General features: G+C 47.4%; 1 protein-coding gene across 1 annotated transcript in view; it reads left to right on the top strand.

Annotated features, from left to right (window-relative positions):
- Positions 1–20,825, top strand: part of LOC142194231 (uncharacterized) — a 126,662-nt gene that overhangs the window by 31,670 nt on the left and 74,167 nt on the right. Inside the window, exons 3-4 of the mRNA XM_075263246.1 lie at positions 9,824–9,832; positions 19,753–20,692. Of these exons, the coding sequence (XP_075119347.1) occupies positions 9,824–9,832; positions 19,753–20,692 (949 nt within the window). The remainder of the gene's footprint in view (positions 1–9,823; positions 9,833–19,752; positions 20,693–20,825) is intronic.

Raw genomic sequence — 20,825 nt, 5'->3', positions numbered from 1 at the left:
AGCCTCATCCAACATGCAGTCCCATGTAACTACATCACTCTCTCCCCTCAGCCTCATCCAACATGCAGTCCTATGTAACTACATCACTCTCTCCCCTCAGCATCATCCAAGATGCAGTCCCATGTAACTACATCACTCTCTCCCCTCAGCCTCATCCAACATGCAGTCCTATGTAACTACATCACTCTCTCCCCTCAGCCTCATCCAAGATGCAGTCCCATGTAACTGCATTACTCTCTCCCCTCAGCCTCATCCAACATGCAGCCCCATGTAACTACATCACTCTCTCCCCTCAGCCTCATCCAAGATGCAGTCCCATGTAACTGCATTACTCTCTCCCCTCAGCCTCATCCAACATGCAGTCCCATGTAACTACATCACTCTCTCCCCTCAGCCTCATCCAACATGCAGTCCCATGTAACTACATCACTCTCTCCCCTCAGCCTCATCCAACATGCAGTCCCATGTAACTACATCACTCTCTCCCCTCAGCCTCATCCAACATGCAGCCCCATGTAACTACATCACTCTCTCCCCTCAGCCTCATCCAACATGCAGTCCCATGTAAATGCATTACTCTCTCCCCTCAGCCTCATCCAACATGCAGTCCCATGTAACTACATCACTCTCTCCCCTCAGCCTCATCCAACATGCAGTCCCATGTAACTACATCACTCTCTCCCCTCAGCCTCATCCAACATGCAGTCCCATGTAACTACATCACTCTCTCCCCTCAGCCTCATCCAACATGCAGCCCCATGTAACTACATCACTCTCTCCCCTCAGCCTCATCCAACATGCAGTCCCATGTAAATGCATTACTCTCTCCCCTCAGCCTCATCCAACATGCAGTCCCATGTAACTACATCACTCTCTCCCCTCAGCCTCATCCAACATGCAGTCCCATGTAACTACATCACTCTCTCCCCTCAGCCTCATCCAACATGCAGTCCCATGTAACTACATTACTCCTTCCCTCATCCAACATGCAGTCCCATGTAACTACATAACTCGCTCCCCTCGGCCTCATCCAACATGCAGTCCCATGTAACTACATCACTCTCTCCCCTCAGCCTCATCCAACATGCAGCCCCATGTAACTACATCACTCTCTCCCCTCAGCCTCATCCAACATGCAGTCCCATGTAACTGCATTACTCTCTCCCCTCGGCCTCATCCAACATGCAGTACCATGTAACTACATCACTCTCTCCCCTCAGCCTCATCCAACATGCAGTCCCATGTAACTACATTACTCCTTCCCTCATCCAACATGCAGTCCCATGTAACTACATCACTCTCTCCCCTCAGCCTCATCCAACATGCACTCCCATGTAACTGCATTACTCTCTCCCCTCAGCCTCATCCAACATGCAGCCCCATGTAACTACATCACTCTCTCCCCTCAGCCTCATCCAACATGCAGTCCCATGTAACTACATCACTCTCTCCCCTCAGCCTCATCCAACATGCAGTCCCATGTAACTACATTACTCCTTCCCTCATCCAACGTGCAGTCCCATGTAACTACATCACTCGCTCCCCTCAGCCTCATCCAATGTGCAGTCCCATGTAACTACATCACTCTCTCCCCTCAGCCTCATTGAACATGCAGTCCCATGTAACTACATCACTCTCTCCCCTCAGCCTCATCCAACATGCAGCCCCATGTAACTACATCACTCTCTCCCCTCAGCCTCATCCAACATGCAGTCCCATGTAACTACATCACTCTCTCCCCTCAGCCTCATCCAACATGCAGTCCCATGTAACTACATTACTCCTTCCCTCATCCAACGTGCAGTCCCATGTAACTACATCACTCGCTCCCCTCAGCCTCATCCAATGTGCAGTCCCATGTAACTACATCACTCTCTCCCCTCAGCCTCATTGAACATGCAGTCCCATGTAACTACATCACTCTCTCCCCTCAGCCTCATCCAACATGCAGCCCCATGTAACTACATCACTCTCTCCCCTCAGCCTCATCCAACATGCAGTCCCATGTAACTACATCACTCTCTCCCCTCAGCCTCATCCAACATGCAGTCCCATGTAACTACATCACTCTCTCCCCTCAGCCTCATCCAACATGCAGTCCTATGTAACTACATCACTCTCTCCCCTCAGCCTCATCCAAGATGCAGTCCCATGTAACTACATCACTCTCTCCCCTCAGCCTCATCCAACATGCAGTCCTATGTAACTACATCACTCTCTCCCCTCAGCCTCATCCAACATGCAGTCCCATGTAACTACATCACACTCTCCCCTCAGCCTCATCCAACATGCAGTCCCATGTAAATGCATCACTCTCTCCCCTCAGCCTCATCCAACATGCAGTCCCATGTAACTACATCACTCTCTCCCCTCAGCCTCATCCAACATGCAGTCCCATGTAAAACATCACTCTCTTTTCAGCCTCATCCAACATGCAGTCCCATGTAACTGCATTACTCTCTCCCCTCAGCCTCATCCAACATGCAGTCCCATGTAACTGCATTACTCTCTCCCCTCAGCCTCATCCAACATGCAGTCCCATGTAACTACATCACTCTCTCCCCTCAGCCTCATCCAACATGCAGCCCCATGTAACTACATCACTCGCTCCCCTCAGCCTCATCCAATGTGCAGTCCCATGTAACTACATCACTCTCTCCCCTCAGCCTCATTGAACATGCAGTCCCATGTAACTACATCACTCTCTCCCCTCAGCCTCATCCAACATGCAGTCCCATGTAACTACATCACTCTCTCCCCTCAGCCTCATCCAACATGCAGTCCCATGTAACTACATTACTCCTTCCCTCATCCAACATGCAGTCCCATGTAACTACATAACTCGCTCCCCTCGGCCTCATCCAACATGCAGTCCCATGTAACTACATCACTCTCTCCCCTCAGCCTCATCCAACATGCAGCCCCATGTAACTACATCACTCTCTCCCCTCAGCCTCATCCAACATGCAGTCCCATGTAACTGCATTACTCTCTCCCCTCGGCCTCATCCAACATGCAGTACCATGTAACTACATCACTCTCTCCCCTCAGCCTCATCCAACATGCAGTCCCATGTAACTACATTACTCCTTCCCTCATCCAACATGCAGTCCCATGTAACTACATCACTCTCTCCCCTCAGCCTCATCCAACATGCACTCCCATGTAACTGCATTACTCTCTCCCCTCAGCCTCATCCAACATGCAGCCCCATGTAACTACATCACTCTCTCCCCTCAGCCTCATCCAACATGCAGTCCCATGTAACTACATCACTCTCTCCCCTCAGCCTCATCCAACATGCAGTCCCATGTAACTACATTACTCCTTCCCTCATCCAACGTGCAGTCCCATGTAACTACATCACTCGCTCCCCTCAGCCTCATCCAATGTGCAGTCCCATGTAACTACATCACTCTCTCCCCTCAGCCTCATTGAACATGCAGTCCCATGTAACTACATCACTCTCTCCCCTCAGCCTCATCCAACATGCAGCCCCATGTAACTACATCACTCTCTCCCCTCAGCCTCATCCAACATGCAGTCCCATGTAACTACATCACTCTCTCCCCTCAGCCTCATCCAACATGCAGTCCCATGTAACTACATTACTCCTTCCCTCATCCAACGTGCAGTCCCATGTAACTACATCACTCGCTCCCCTCAGCCTCATCCAATGTGCAGTCCCATGTAACTACATCACTCTCTCCCCTCAGCCTCATTGAACATGCAGTCCCATGTAACTACATCACTCTCTCCCCTCAGCCTCATCCAACATGCAGCCCCATGTAACTACATCACTCTCTCCCCTCAGCCTCATCCAACATGCAGTCCCATGTAACTACATCACTCTCTCCCCTCAGCCTCATCCAACATGCAGTCCCATGTAACTACATCACTCTCTCCCCTCAGCCTCATCCAACATGCAGTCCTATGTAACTACATCACTCTCTCCCCTCAGCCTCATCCAAGATGCAGTCCCATGTAACTACATCACTCTCTCCCCTCAGCCTCATCCAACATGCAGTCCTATGTAACTACATCACTCTCTCCCCTCAGCCTCATCCAACATGCAGTCCCATGTAACTACATCACACTCTCCCCTCAGCCTCATCCAACATGCAGTCCCATGTAAATGCATCACTCTCTCCCCTCAGCCTCATCCAACATGCAGTCCCATGTAACTACATCACTCTCTCCCCTCAGCCTCATCCAACATGCAGTCCCATGTAAAACATCACTCTCTTTTCAGCCTCATCCAACATGCAGTCCCATGTAACTGCATTACTCTCTCCCCTCAGCCTCATCCAACATGCAGTCCCATGTAACTGCATTACTCTCTCCCCTCAGCCTCATCCAACATGCAGTCCCATGTAACTACATCACTCTCTCCCCTCAGCCTCATCCAACATGCAGCCCCATGTAACTACATCACTCGCTCCCCTCAGCCTCATCCAATGTGCAGTCCCATGTAACTACATCACTCTCTCCCCTCAGCCTCATTGAACATGCAGTCCCATGTAACTACATCACTCTCTCCCCTCAGCCTCATCCAACATGCAGTCCCATGTAACTACATCACTCTCTCCCCTCAGCCTCATCCAACATGCAGTCCTATGTAACTACATCACTCTCTCCCCTCAGCATCATCCAAGATGCAGTCCCATGTAACTACATCACTCTCTCCCCTCAGCCTCATCCAACATGCAGTCCTATGTAACTACATCACTCTCTCCCCTCAGCCTCATCCAAGATGCAGTCCCATGTAACTGCATTACTCTCTCCCCTCAGCCTCATCCAACATGCAGCCCCATGTAACTACATCACTCTCTCCCCTCAGCCTCATCCAAGATGCAGTCCCATGTAACTGCATTACTCTCTCCCCTCAGCCTCATCCAACATGCAGTCCCATGTAACTACATCACTCTCTCCCCTCAGCCTCATCCAACATGCAGCCCCATGTAACTACATCACTCTCTCCCCTCAGCCTCATCCAACATGCAGTCCCATGTAACTACATCACTCTCTCCCCTCAGCCTCATCCAACATGCAGTCCCATGTAACTACATCACTCTCTCCCCTCAGCCTCATCCAACATGCAGCCCCATGTAACTACATCACTCTCTCCCCTCAGCCTCATCCAACATGCAGTCCAATGTAAATGCATTACTCTCTCCCCTCAGCCTCATCCAACATGCAGTCCCATGTAACTACATCACTCTCTCCCCTCAGCCTCATCCAACATGCAGTCCCATGTAACTACATCACTCTCTCCCCTCAGCCTCATCCAACATGCAGTCCCATGTAACTACATTACTCCTTCCCTCATCCAACATGCAGTCCCATGTAACTACATAACTCGCTCCCCTCGGCCTCATCCAACATGCAGTCCCATGTAACTACATCACTCTCTCCCCTCAGCCTCATCCAACATGCAGTCCCATGTAACTACATCACTCCTCCCTCAGCCTCATCCAAGATGCAGTCCCATGTAACTACATCACTCTCTCCCCTCAGCCTCATCCAACATGCAGTCCCATGTAAAACATCACTCTCTTTTCAGCCTCATCCAACATGCAGTCCCATGTAACTGCATTACTCTCTCCCCTCAGCCTCATCCAACATGCAGTCCCATGTAACTGCATTACTCTCTCCCCTCAGCCTCATCCAACATGCAGTCCCATGTAACTACATCACTCTCTCCCCTCAGCCTCATCCAACATGCAGCCCCATGTAACTACATCACTCGCTCCCCTCAGCCTCATCCAATGTGCAGTCCCATGTAACTACATCACTCTCTCCCCTCAGCCTCATTGAACATGCAGTCCCATGTAACTACATCACTCTCTCCCCTCAGCCTCATCCAACATGCAGTCCTATGTAACTACATCACTCTCTCCCCTCAGCCTCATCCAAGATGCAGTCCCATGTAACTGCATTACTCTCTCCCCTCAGCCTCATCCAACATGCAGCCCCATGTAACTACATCACTCTCTCCCCTCAGCCTCATCCAAGATGCAGTCCCATGTAACTGCATTACTCTCTCCCCTCAGCCTCATCCAACATGCAGTCCCATGTAACTACATCACTCTCTCCCCTCAGCCTCATCCAACATGCAGTCCCATGTAACTACATCACTCTCTCCCCTCAGCCTCATCCAACATGCAGCCCCATGTAACTACATCACTCTCTCCCCTCAGCCTCATCCAACATGCAGTCCCATGTAAATGCATTACTCTCTCCCCTCAGCCTCATCCAACATGCAGTCCCATGTAACTACATCACTCTCTCCCCTCAGCCTCATCCAACATGCAGTCCCATGTAACTACATCACTCTCTCCCCTCAGCCTCATCCAACATGCAGTCCCATGTAACTACATTACTCCTTCCCTCATCCAACATGCAGTCCCATGTAACTACATAACTCGCTCCCCTCGGCCTCATCCAACATGCAGTCCCATGTAACTACATCACTCTCTCCCCTCAGCCTCATCCAACATGCAGTCCCATGTAACTACATCACTCCTCCCTCAGCCTCATCCAACATGCAGTCCCATGTAAAACATCACTCTCTTTTCAGCCTCATCCAACATGCAGTCCCATGTAACTACATCACTCTCTCCCCTCAGCCTCATCCAACATGCAGTCCCATGTAACTACATCACTCTCTCCCCTCAGCCTCATCCAACGTGCAGTCCCATGTAACTACATTACTCCTTCCCTCATCCAACGTGCAGTCCCATGTAACTACATCACTCTCTCCCCTCAGCCTCATCCCAACATGCAGCCCCATGTAACTACATCACTCCTCCCTCAGCCTCATCCAAGATGCAGTCCCATGTAACTACATCACTCTCTCCCCTCAGCCTCATCAAACGTGCAGCCCCATGTAACTACATCACTCTCTCCCCTCAGCCTCATCCCAACATGCAGTCCCATGTAACTACATCACTCTCTCCCCTCAGCCTCATCCAAGATGCATTCCCATGTAACTACATCACTCTCTCCCCTCAGCCTCATCCAAGATGCAGTCCCATGTAACTACATCACTCTCTCCCCTCAGCCTCATCCAACATGCAGCCCCATGTAACTACATCACTCTCTCCCCTCAGCCTCATCCCAACATGCAGTCCCATGTAACTACATCACTCTCTCCCCTCAGCCTCATCCAACATGCAGTCCCATGTAACTACATCACTCTCTCCCCTCAGCCTCATCCAAGATGCAGTCCCATGTAACTACATCACTCTCTCCCCTCAGCCTCATCCAACATGCAGCCCCATGTAACTACATCACTCTCTCCCCTCAGCCTCATCCAACATGCAGTCCCATGTAACTACATTACTCTCTCCCCTCAGCCTCATCCAACATGCAGCCCCATGTAACTACATCACTCTCTCCCCTCAGCCTCATCCAACATGCAGTCCCATGTAAAACAAACCTGTCTCTCCCCTTCCATCCTCCATTACCGCGCTACAATCCTCTCTGCTTTCTCTTCTCCATGTGCTCGGCTCCGGCTTCCTCTATACAGCACCGAGCAGTGATGGCCGAAACCCCGCCCTCCTCTGAGAGGCCACGCCCCTTCCTGTGACATCATACCTACCAGGAGCAACTCCATTCTAGTCACGACCGTGAGGTAACCGCTCCTGCTGCTACTCCAACTCCAGGCAGGACCTTCAGATTCCTCCGGCCGCACCCCAGGAGCCACATGGTGAATCTCACAGGCCATGTAAGATACAGAGTCTCCTAGGACCACTCACCAGTCCATACAGAGGGGATAATACCGCCATACTGCTACTGCCTCCAAGAAGGAGAGAGCCTGACAGAAAGGAGCAGCTAGAGAGGAGCCTTTCTGTATTCCTGGACCTAAAGAAGGCCTCCGCTCATGTCCAGTGCTCCGTGGTATCCAGGCCACGTGTATTAGGTCTGCGTCCGGCTATCGGATACCGCGGCCCAGTAACCGTGACTAACTACATACACCCCAAATTAGTCACCGCCGGGAGCCAAACAGGGAACATCCCTCTTCTGTATCTATAACCTGGACTGTGTCTCCTCAATACTCTAAATACCAAATCTGAGGAAAGTTGTGTCAGCATCAGCCATTACCTGTCAGCTTACAAGGGAATCCTCCTCACATGCACCCGCTGTATTGTACATGAGACTGTATCACTGTGAGGTATGGCGGCACTATATGGTAGTCCTCCTCACATGTACCCGCTGTATTGTACATGAGACTGTATCACTGTGAGGTATGGCGGCACTATATGGTAGTCCTCCTCACATGCCCCCGCTGTATTGTACATGAGACTGTATCACTGTGAGGTATGGCGGCACTATATGGTAGTCCTCCTCACATACACCTGCTGTATTGTACATGAGACTGTATCACTGTGAGGTATGGCGGCACTATATGGTAGTCCTCCTCACATGCACCCCGCTGTACTGTACAGGAGACTGTATCACTGGGAGGTATGGCGGCACTATATGGTAGTCCTCCTCACATACACCTGCTGTACTGTACATGAGACTGTATCACTGTGAGGTATGGCGGCACTATATGGTAGTCCTCCTCACATGCCCCCGCTGTATTGTACATGAGACTGTATCACTGTGAGGTATGGCGGCACTATATGGTAGTCCTCCTCACATACACCTGCTGTATTGTACATGAGACTGTATCACTGTGAGGTATGGCGGCACTATATGGTAGTCCTCCTCACATGCACCCCGCTGTACTGTACAGGAGACTGTATCACTGGGAGGTATGGCGGCACTATATGGTAGTCCTCCTCACATGCACTCCGCTGTATTGTACATGAGACTGTATCACTGTGAGGTATGGCAGCACTATATGGTAGTCCTCCTCACATGCACCCGCTGTATTGTACATGAGACTGTATCACTGGGAGGTATGGCGGCACTATATGGTAGTCCTCCTCACATGCACCCGCTGTATTGTACATGAGACTGTATCACTGTGAGGTATGGCGGCACTATATGGTAGTCCTCCTCACATGCACCCGCTGTATTGTACATGAGACTGTATCACTGGGAGGTATGGCGGCACTATATGGTAGTCCTCCTCACATGCACCCGCTGTATTGTACATGAGACTGTATCACTGGGAGGTATGGCGGCACTATATGGTAGTCCTCCTCACATACACCCGCTGTATTGTACATGAGACTGTATCACTGTGAGGTATGGCGGCACTATATGGTAGTCCTCCTCACATACACCCGCTGTATTGTACATGAGACTGTATCACTGGGAGGTATGGCGGCACTATATGGTAGTCCTCCTCACATGCACCCGCTGTATTGTACATGAGACTGTATCACTGGGAGGTATGGCGGCACTATATGGTAGTCCTCCTCACATGCACCCGCTGTATTGTACATGAGACTGTATCACTGTGAGGTATGGCGGCACTATATGGTAGTCCTCCTCACATGCACCCGCTGTATTGTACATGAGACTGTATCACTGTGAGGTATGGCGGCACTATATGGTAGTCCTCCTCACATGCCCCCACTGTATTGTACAGGAGACTGTATCACTGTGAGGTATGGCGGCACTATATCAGAGTCCTCAGTAAAGAAACCTTCGGTTAACAAAGGACTGTGTCTTTTGCTTTCCTTCTTTTGACAATTGACTTGCTGTGTCCTATGAGAGGTCCCCGCAGTCAGGACCACCACTACAGCTACCGTGACCATTACACCATCTCATCTATCAGAGGGACTACTGCCCCCATTAGGTCCTGCTATAACACCTGCATCCCTTGTGATACCACAGAACAACCAGCAGGTGCCGGTGCGCCAAGTGCATACAGGTCCAAGATCTTAGAGCGGCAGGGCATGGAGGTATGGGCAGGGTCGGACTGGCCCATCGAGGAGCCAGTGACATATATACAGAGCTCTGCACCTATAGGGGGCGACACTCGCTGTATCCGAGCTCCGGACTATCTTTAGCACATTCATAGACATGGAGGTCGGGTGGTGCTGATATTGAGAAGTGACGCAGCGCCTTAGGCTGGGATTGTGGCTTTGTTAATCCCAATCCTGCTTTGTGCATTTCCATTCAGACAGTGCTAATAGCGCAGACGTTGCGCATACACTCTCATTTACATTGAATGATTGGGCCGGAATTGCCCTTTAGTAACCTTAGTGCTATTGTTGCACTTCTGTGCTAGTTCTGCCCCAGACTCGGCCTTACACATCTCGCAGTTTCATGTGGATGGCTCGGATATATTACAGATTACTAATAGGTCCTATGTTTAGGGGCCCCCAGTTTAGGGAGTGACTCTTCCTCATGTTTCATAGCTTTCTCTTCTATTTGGTTCCGTATTAGGACAATTTGTTCTCATTTTTGGTAACATTTAAAAAAATTCCAAAAATCCCCCATTTATTAGGGACAGGTCTGTGCCCGGGGTGTTATAGATACACATGGCGGTTCTATTACTAATAGCAGCGGGTTATGGTGGTAGATATCTAGGAGCAGCATCAGCAGCAGTGCAGTAACTGGAGGAGAATACAGGGAGACGGGGGCAACACGCTGGCTCAGCACTGCAACCTCGCAGCACTGGAGTCCTGGGTTTAAATCCCGCCAGGAACAACATCTGCAAGGAGTCTGTATGTTCTCCCCGTGTTTGCCTGGATTTCCTCCCATTCTACAAAGACCTAGGAAAAAAAGTACATTGTGATCCCTATATATATATATATATATATATATATATATATATATATATATATATATATATACAGTGCCTACAAGTAGTATTCAACCAGTATTTTTTTTTTTAAATTGTGACAAGTTTATTCCGAGGGTCATTTATTATTCAACCCCTCAAACCACCAGAATTCTGTTTGGTTCCCCTAAAGTATTAAGAAGTAGTTCAGGCACAAAGAACAATGAGCTTCACATGTTTGGATTAATTCTCTCTTTTTCCAGCCTTTTCTGACTATTTAAGACCCTCCCCAAACTTGTGACCAGCACTCATACATGGTCAACATGGGAAAGACAAAGGAGCATTCCAAGGCCATCAGAGACAAGATGGTGGAGGGTCACAAGGCTGGCAAGGGGTACAAAACCCTTTCCAAGGAGTTGGGCCTACCTGTCTCCACTGTTGGGAGCATCATCCGGAAGTGGAAGGCTTATGGAACTACTTTTAGCCTTCCACAGCCTGGACAGCCTTTGAAAGTTTCCTCCCGTGCCGAGGCCAGGCTTGTCCGAAGAGTCAAGGCTAACCCAGGGACAACAAAGAAGGAGCTCCGGGAAGATCTCATGGCAGTGGGGACATTGGTTTCAGTCAATACCATAAGTAACGTACTCCACCGCAATGGTCTCCGTTCCAGACGAGCCCGTAAGGTACCTTTACTTTCAAAGCGTCATGTCAAGGCTCGTCTACAGTTTGCTCATGATCACTTGGAGGACTCTGAGACAGACTGGTTCAAGGTTCTCTGGTCTGATGAGACCAAGATCGAGATGTTTGGTGCCAACCACACACGTGACGTTTGGAGACTGGATGGCACTGCATACGACCCCAAGAATACCATCCCTACAGTCAAGCATGGTGGTGGCAGCATCATTCTGTGGGGCTGCTTCTCAGCCAAGGGGCCTGGCCATCTGGTCCGCATCCATGGGAAGATGGATAGCACGGCCTACCTAGAGATTTTGGCCGAGAACCTCCGCTCCTCCATCAAGGATCTTAAGATGGGTCGTCATTTCATCTTCCAACAAGACAACGACCCAGAGCACACAGCCAAGAGAACCAAGGCCTGGTTCAAGAGGGAAAAAATCAAGGTGTTGCAGTGGCCTAGTCAGTCTCCTGACCTTAACCCAATTGAAGACTTGTGGAAGGAGCTCAAGATTAAAGTCCACATGAGACACCCAAAGAACCTAGATAACTTGGAGAAGATCTGCATGGAGGAGTGGGCCAAGATAACTCCAGAGACCTGTGCCGGCCTGATCAGCTCTTATAAAAGACGATTATTAGCTGGAATTGCAAACAAGAGTTATTCCACAAAATACTAAACCTAGGGGTTGAATAATAATTGACCCACACTTTTATGTTTAACATTTATTAAAATTTAACTGAGCAACATAACTTTTTGGTTTGTAAGATTTATGTATCTGTTACTAAATCCTGCTCTTGTTTGAAGTTTGAAGGCTCGAATAGTGGCCCCTGCACACAGTATTATGCCCCGTAGTGACCCCTGCACACAGTATTATGCCCCGTAGTGGCCCCTGCACACAGTATTATGCCCCGTAGTGGCCCCTGCACACAGTATTATGTCCCATAGTGACCCCTGCACACAGTATTATGCCCCATAGTGGCCCCTGCACACAGTATTATGCCCCGTAGTGGCCCCTGCACACAGTATTATGCCCCGTAGTGGCCCCTGCACACAGTATTATGCCCCGTAGTGGCCCCTGCACACAGTATTATGCCCCGTAGTGGCCCCTGCACACAGTATTATGCCCCGTAGTGGCCCCTGCACACAGTATTATGCCCCGTAGTGGCCCCTGCACACAGTATTATGCCCCGTAGTGGCCCCTGCACACAGTATTATGCCCCGTAGTGGCCCCTGCACACAGTATTATGCCCCGTAGTGGCCCCTGCACACAGTATTATGCCCCGTAGTGGCCCCTGCACACAGTATTATGCCCCGTAGTGGCCCCTGCACACAGTATTATCCCCCGTAGTGACCCCTATCATCGGTTCAGCCTCCTCCCATGGCTGTGCCTGTGACATAACAAGGGCCCCCTCAGCATCCTCCTCTTCCATTCTGGGAGTCCATGTTCCTCTTCCATAATGACCCTCATCCTTCTCCATCTACACAGGGTGATGACATTGTCTAAGAGGTGGAAACTGTTTCTTCCCTCCCTGGTTGCAGGAGTGTAAAAGTTTCCGGTAAAATATACAAGAGGGTTCACACTGCTGCTGTCATCTCCACTGAAATATTGGTGGCTTCTTCATAGATCTTGTGGAGCCGGCACCCTTCCCTCCTGGCGTCTGTATCTTGTAGTAACACATTGTCCCTGTGCTCGGCTGCAGGTAATAATCCTAATAAGCACCTTGTGCAGCTCACACAGACCCTCCAGCATGTGCAGGGGGAACTGATACCGAGTTGTCATGTTGCAGAGAAGTCTGAGACTGTCAGATATTGTTCTCACCTGATTTGTGTGATCAGTCTCTACACACAAGACATTGTCTGCTCAGTGTTTCCTCCTATAACATGCGGCTGCAGCCATTTTCTCCTACTGGGGACATTTATATTCATTTGTTCAGTTTCTTTATAAAGACAAACAAATTGTTATGAATTGTTACTTGTTATGAACCGATTCCCCCATCTCTAGTCCGGGGGATGGTCATGTCTATGGGATAATGATGGAGGGTCCGGGGGATGGTCATGTCTATGGGATAATGATGGAGGGTGTGGGGGATGGTCATGTCTATGGGATAATGATGGAGGGTCCGGGGGATGGTCATGTCTATGGGATAATGATGGAGGGTCCGGGGGATGGTCATGTCTATGGGATAATGATGGAGGGTCCGGGGGATGGTCATGTCTATGGGATAATGATGGAGGGTCCGGGGGATGGTCATGTCTATTGGATAATGATGGAGGGTCCGGGGGATGGTCTCAGGTCTGGACATCAGGATGTAAGATGTCCATTGTCTCTCCTGATTCTCACATGAGAAGGTCTCGGAGTATCTCAGGAATCTCTTACAGATGATAAATAGGGGGGGACAATAGGTACAATGCAGATACAATGTGTGCATGGTGGGGGGGTCTCAGGAGGATATTGTATGAGGTGGAGCCCAGTGTCATCCTCAATAGTGTCTCTGATCAGGAAGGAGGTAATGGGGGAGGGCAGATGTGGCCACCATAGGGCTATATAGATCCAAGCATTGTCCAGGAGGTTTATTTACCAGAGGACTTACAAGGAGGGAACTTACCTGAGGAGGAGACCCTGACAGGAGATATATATATATACCTGAGCTGAGAGTGCGGAGCGCCCCCGTCTGGTGAGTAGAATATCACTGACTATAATATACTGTAATGATGGTGGACTATAAGGAATAGGTGTCTGTATATGTCATGTGTATGGGTTATGTCTGTCCCCGTGTGGAGGTCTCCATATTAACCCTGTAATAACCAGAACAGTCATTTTACCCCTTATGTAACCCCTTAATGACCAGGACATTTTTGTATTTTCCTATTGGGTAACCCAGGAGTTATTAAACACTTTTTAACATTTTTTGGGTGGCAAAGAGATAAAATACAGAAATTTAGACATTTTTGTTTTAGATTTGTCTTCAGGTTTTTATGGACCAGGAAATATCTTTTTTATTTATTTCCTTTTACTTTTTTATTATTTACAAAAAGTTTTGGTTCAGGAAATTAATGAGAAAATGTAACTCCATTAACCAGTTCAGGAGCGGCCATAGACTATATACCCGTACGTCATTGTAGTGTTTAGTAGCTGCAGATCTGGGGAGTCGGCTGTGACTACATCCGGAGCTCCTCTAGAGAAGGCAGAGACTGGTTATTACCGTCCTCACATCCCCATCTCTGTATACACCGCGCTCAGTGAGTGCTATTGTACTTAGTCATATATGAAAGAAACCTCAGATCTCTACAACCTATATGTTGGTTTCCAGCTGTATACCGCCTCTGTTCTGCTCACACATATACTGTGGGGGATATCAGCTTGTGTAACCTCCATTTTGGATTCCAGGGCCATGTGGGGCGATGCCTGCAGCCGTTTTAGAGAGCTCACCCCCCTCAGCCATAATGAGATGCGACTCCTCTCCTGAACCATGTGACCACTTTGTCCGCAATCTTGTTATGCTAATTATACTGGTCCAACCTGTTCTTTGTCTATACCAGGGGTCTCAAACTCAATTTACCCGGGGGCCGCTGGAGGTAGAGTCTGGGTGAGGCTGGGCCACATCAGGATTTCCCAATTTTTTTTTATTTCTAAAAGTCGCCATGTTCTGACACCCGTAACTTTTTTATACGTCAGTGTACGGGGATGTATAGGGCGTCTTTTTTGCGGGGACGGGTGTACTTCCCAGTTCTACCATTTTGGGGAATTGCTTTTGCTTTGATTATTTTTATTCAAATTTTTATCAGAGGCAAAACAGTGAAAAAACGTCGGTTTGGCCCTTTTGACTCAGTTTCCTGCTGTGGTGTTTACCGTACTGGAGAAATATTGTTATAGATTTGTACAGCGAGTTTTTCCGGACACAGGGAGACCTAACATGGATGTGCTTCACAGTCTTAGAATACTTTTATATGTGTTCTAGGGAGAAGGGCGTGATTTGAATTCTAAATACTTTTACATTTTTTTTTTTTTTTTTACTTTTTTTAATTTTTTTTTGGATTTATTAGACCTCCTAGGGGGGTCATGAACCCCAGGGGGGTCTGATCACTAATGCAATGCATTACAATGCAAAAAATCGTCATTTCTTTTGCAGGCTGCATACAGCAGCCTGCAAAAGAAAATCACTGCAGACCAGCCGGGGAGCTTTTACAAGGCTCCCTTCTGTCATCACAACGTGACGTCAGCCCTGGAGCATACTCCAGGTGCCAGCGATCACGGGCAACATAGTGGCGCCCATGCGCCGCTGGGAAAATGGCGCCTCGGTCAGCTTTAATCGAGGCGCCAGAGGGGTTAATGCCTCCAATCGATGCGGCCGGGTGCCGCAAACTATTGTCCCGAAGGCCGCAGTTGGCCCGCGTGCCGCGAGTTTGAGACCCCTGGTCTATACAATGTATTTAACTGGTTGCTGGAATAGTGTTAAGGTGCCATGTCACATTTGCAGAGCCCCTAAAGTATCAATAATATGTAAATCCCTCAAAAGTGACCCCATTTTAGAAACTACACCCCTCAAGTAATTTCACAAGGGGTAAAGTACAATGTGAAAATGGAAATTTTTAAAGAAATATACCATTTTGGTGCTCAATACATTGTACCCACTGAGTCATCAGAGACTTACACTCATAAAACCATTAAATGGGCCATCCCGGGGACAAATAGTTATATATGTGGGTGCACACTGCTGCTTGGACACACAACAGGGCTCAGGAGGAAAGGAGCACTGCGCTTTTTAGCTTTTGGGGTACAGATTTCTGGACACCATGTTGTTTTTGCAGAGCCCTGGAGGTGCCAGTAAATTGGAATTCTCCAAGAAGTGACCCCATTTTGTAGGGGAAGTTTTAGGGTCTCTGCAAATGTGACAGTGTCCACAAATCAACAATCTAAATCTGCACTCCAAAAGCACATAGCGCCCCTTCACATCTACCCCCTGCTGTGTGCCCAAATGGAAGTTTGCCCCCACATGTATGACACTGGTGTACCCCGGATAATAATATCATATGTGGGTATACACTGCTGTTTGGGCACAGCCGGGCACAGAAGGGAAGGAGCGCTATTTTGTTTTTTGGAGCACAGTTTGGTTTTTGGATGTCTTATCACTTTTACAGAGACCCTGAATTACCAGTAAAGTGGATTCTGCAGACTTGTGACCCCATTTTGGAAACTACACCCCTAAAGGGATTTATCAAGTAGGGTAGCGAGCATTTATAACCCTTGAGTATTGCATTCATTTAATTTCAATAAATGATTGTGCAGCTGATATTGAAAAGGAAAATATGTTGTGCCCAGTTTGTGTCAGCAGAGACACACACTCCAAAAACTGGTAAGCGGGTATCCCGGGCACAACAGATTTTGGAGCCTTCATCTCTGATACAAGCCAGGCACAACATATTATGCATTGGAATTACATATTCCTGGAAAAATTGTCATTTTCACATTTTGCAGTCAGCTGCGTATTCATTTCTAGAGAATAAATTATAGCAACTGTTGGATAAATTGCTTCAAGTAAATGTAGTTTCCAAAATGGGGTGACATGTCAGGGGATTCTACTTTACTGGCATTTCAGGAGCTCTGCAAAAGGGTCATGGCATCCAAAAGCTAAACTGTCTAAATCTGTGCGCCAAAATCCAAATAGCGCTCCCTCCTTTCTGTGCCAGGCTGTTCCCCAATATCAGTTTATATCACATATGACAATACATACGTTATCCTGGGTACACCAGTATCATACATGTGGCATAAACTGCAGTTTGGGAACACAGCAGGGCGCAGATGGGAAGGAGTGCTATGCGACTTTTGGAGTACAGATGCAGGACGCCATGTCATGTTTACAGAGCCTCTAAGGTACCAGAAAAGGGGAATCCCAAAAGGAGTGACCCCATTTTGAAAACTGCAACCCTCAAAAAAATTTAGATTACAGATACCGGCACCCCCCGATCATGGCGGAACCCCTTGGATGCTGCGGTCATGCTTGATCGCAGCATTCAAGGGGTTAAAGCTCAGTTCCAATCCGATGTTATGGAGCAGGGTGTTAGCTGTCAGTAAGTGCCTGTTGTATTTTTACTATTGGCCGGACTTCAGAGACCAAGACCGCAAATTTACAGCAGAACCCACTATATACACAAGAACTCTGTGTGTGTTTCTCTAAGCTAGCTTATACGCCAACTTTATTCATTTGGACTTCAATATGGTGATACTTAGAGCGGATTGTATTCATACACACACAGCCACACTGCTTTTTCTCCGTTTTTTGATCCATATATGGATCACAATGTACCTTTTTTTTTTTTCCTATCATGTCTTTTTGTAGAATGGGAGGAAATCCATGCAAACACGGGGAGAACATACAAACTCCTTGCAGATGTTGTCCCTAGCAGGATTCGAACCCAGGACTCCAGCGCTGCAAGGCTATAGTGCTAACCACTGAGCCACCGTGTTGCCCCTATTCTCTCTGTTTTCCTTACTGCTCACACAGCTCAGCTTCCTCCCTACCCCATATATTGACCCGCATACAGCCAGCTTTCTCCATGCTCTCGCTATACACTTAGCTCTGCTACCTGCAGGTCCCCCACACACACATCATTTGCATTTCCACCCTTCCCCCAACAGTCAGCTATGCTCCTTCCACCCTTCCCCCAGTCTTACCTCTGTTATCTACACACTTCTCCAGCACAAAGCTCTTCCTCCACCCTTCCCTCCTTCACTTAGCTCTTCTACCATTCTGTTCTTCCCCATACAGAGAGCCCTGAACAGCTTGTACCATAAATTAAATTATTGAAGAACAAGCTCCACCCCTGTACGTGACTGATCACATGACTATGATAGTATGAAAGAAATTATTCCAGAGCCTGAAAAATACCGACAATTAGTATTACCGGCAGTGCTGTCTGCATTACAGTGCGGAAAGTTATCCCCTTGCCTCGTGACTACCCTGGAGGTCTTTACATGACCCCAAAAACTTTTACCATTAGGACACTAATTGGATTTTTTTCTAAATATATTTATTGACCCTTATTAATAATACTATGGATGTCGGGTATTAGATTATACAGACGGTCCAGGAGCTGAGCAGCTGTAATAGCCACAGGGATTGCACTGTATTATACATCAGAGACCCGGCAGTAATACCCACGATCAGTGCCCGCAGTGATCACAGGCATTAAGGCCTCCGTTGTCTTGTCTGGCATATCCCTGTATTACAGGCTCCTCTATGCAGCCTGTAATAGAACTGCCCATATTATACAATGCATTGTGATGTATTAGCATCGTGATGGGTTATATTAATAATAATGAGGTTCAAGACCTCTAGGAAGGCCAAAAAAAGGGAAATGTAGAAATAATTTTTAACAAATATAAAAAAAATTCATATCACCCCCTTTTCTTAGAAGACCTATAATAGTTAAACACGTCCACATTAGGTATCCCTGTGTCTGAAATTACCGGTGTGCTGCCTTATATTGCTGTTTTACCTTCCATAGAAATTTGACTAAAAAGCAATAGACATTATCCATGATGTAACTAAAAAGTACAACTTGCTCCACAAAAACCAAGTCCTATGCATCCCCATACATAGAGATATGAAAAAGTTACAAGTGTCAGAGTATGGCGGCTGCAAGAGTCTATTTTTTGTACAGTGAACGACTGAAAATGAAAACCCATAAGAATATCGCACAAATGCAGATTTTTTCCAATTCCACCCCATTCAGTATCTTTTCCAGCTTCCCAGTACATTGTACAGAATAATAAATGGTAACATTACAAATTACAATCTGTCCCCCAGACAAAGTACATTAATCCCTCATACGGCTCTGTGAACGGAAAAATAATAAATAAAAAGTGAATGGGGGCGTCATCCACCACATGACAGGTCTACATTCTGCCTGGTGGGGGTCTCTGCAGTCAGACCCCACCAATCAGGTATTCTATGGGTAATACTTTCCTGGTATTTCCCCTTTAATGACCCGGTAGAGGGTTTGTAGACTTTCTAATACACAATATGAGTCCGTTCTGTATTAGGAATAACTAGATTTAGTAGATTTGTAGATTGTTCGATATCTCATTACTTGTTACTGACACTGTTGTGTATAAGAAATCCTCATATGGTGATTTGGTGACTATTGTGCGACATGTCTCGGTAATTACAATATCTCACTAATAAAATTATAATTGTTTTGAAAAAATTCTGTTTCCTTTTGCAGGCGGTGACTGGATGAGCGGCTCCATAGACACCCCCCGAATATAAAGGAGAAGATCATCACAGATTGGTACAAGAAGACCTGGACGTAGACTGGGGAAATCTTTTCTGGTTCTGAACCATGAGCTCAGACATGAAACCTAATCCTTCCATACATGAGGGAACTGACAGAGATGAAAAAACATTTCCATGTCCTGAATGTGGGAAACATTTTAGCCAAAAATCACTTGTTGAAGATCATATAAGAACCCACACAGGAGAGAAGCCATATTCATGCTCAGAATGTGGGAAATGTTTTACAACTTCAAGTCTTCTCCAAAGACATCAGAGAACTCACACAGAAGAGAAGCCATATTCATGCTCAGAATGTGGGAAATGTTTTAGCCAACAAGGTCATCTTAAGATACATGAGAGAACTCACACAGGAGAGAAGCCTTTTTCATGCTCAGAATGTGGAAAACGTTTTAGCTGCAAATCAAGCCTTGTAGATCATGAGAGAACTCACACAGGAGAGAAGCCTTTTTCATGCTCAGAATGTGGAAAATGTTTTAGCCAACAAAGTTATCTTAAGAGACATGAGAGAAGTCACACAGGAGAGAAGCCATATTCATGTTCTGAATGTGGGAAATGTTTTACAGACAAATCAAGTCTTGCACGTCATGAGAAAATTCACACAGGAGAGAAGCCATATTCATGCTCAGAATGTGGAAAATGTTTTAGCTGCAAATCAAGCCTTGTAGATCATGAGAGAACTCACACAGGAGAGAAGCCTTTTTCATGCACAGAATGTGGGAAATGTTTTAGCCAACATGGTGATCTTAAGAGACATGAGAAAAGTCACACAGGAGAGAAGCCATATTCATGCTCAGAATGTGGGAAATGTTTTAGCTGCAAATCAAGCCTTGTAGATCATGAGAGAACTCACACAGGAGAGAAGCCTTTTTCATGCACAGAATGTGGGAAATGTTTTAGCCAACAAAGTCATCTTAAGACACACGAGAGAACTCACACAGGAGAGAAGCCATATTCATGCTCAGAATGTGGGAAATGCTTTACCCGACAAAGTTATCTTAAGAAACATGAGAGAAGTCACAAAACAAGAACAATCCCCCAGTAAAGTGTAACCAGTAAGATGTCACTGCCGGTATTTCTGTACATAGGTGTCATGAACTATGTGACCCTGATATAAAGTATATTTACCAGCCATTACTACACCCAGAGTCGCCTTCCAGGAATCTTCATCGTC

Source organism: Leptodactylus fuscus, chromosome 2 (assembly GCF_031893055.1).
Source record: "Leptodactylus fuscus isolate aLepFus1 chromosome 2, aLepFus1.hap2, whole genome shotgun sequence".
In the NCBI taxonomy this organism is placed as follows: domain Eukaryota; kingdom Metazoa; phylum Chordata; class Amphibia; order Anura; family Leptodactylidae; genus Leptodactylus; species Leptodactylus fuscus.
Note: the sequence above shows the minus strand (reverse complement) of the source record. Positions and strands in the feature narration are given on the sequence as shown.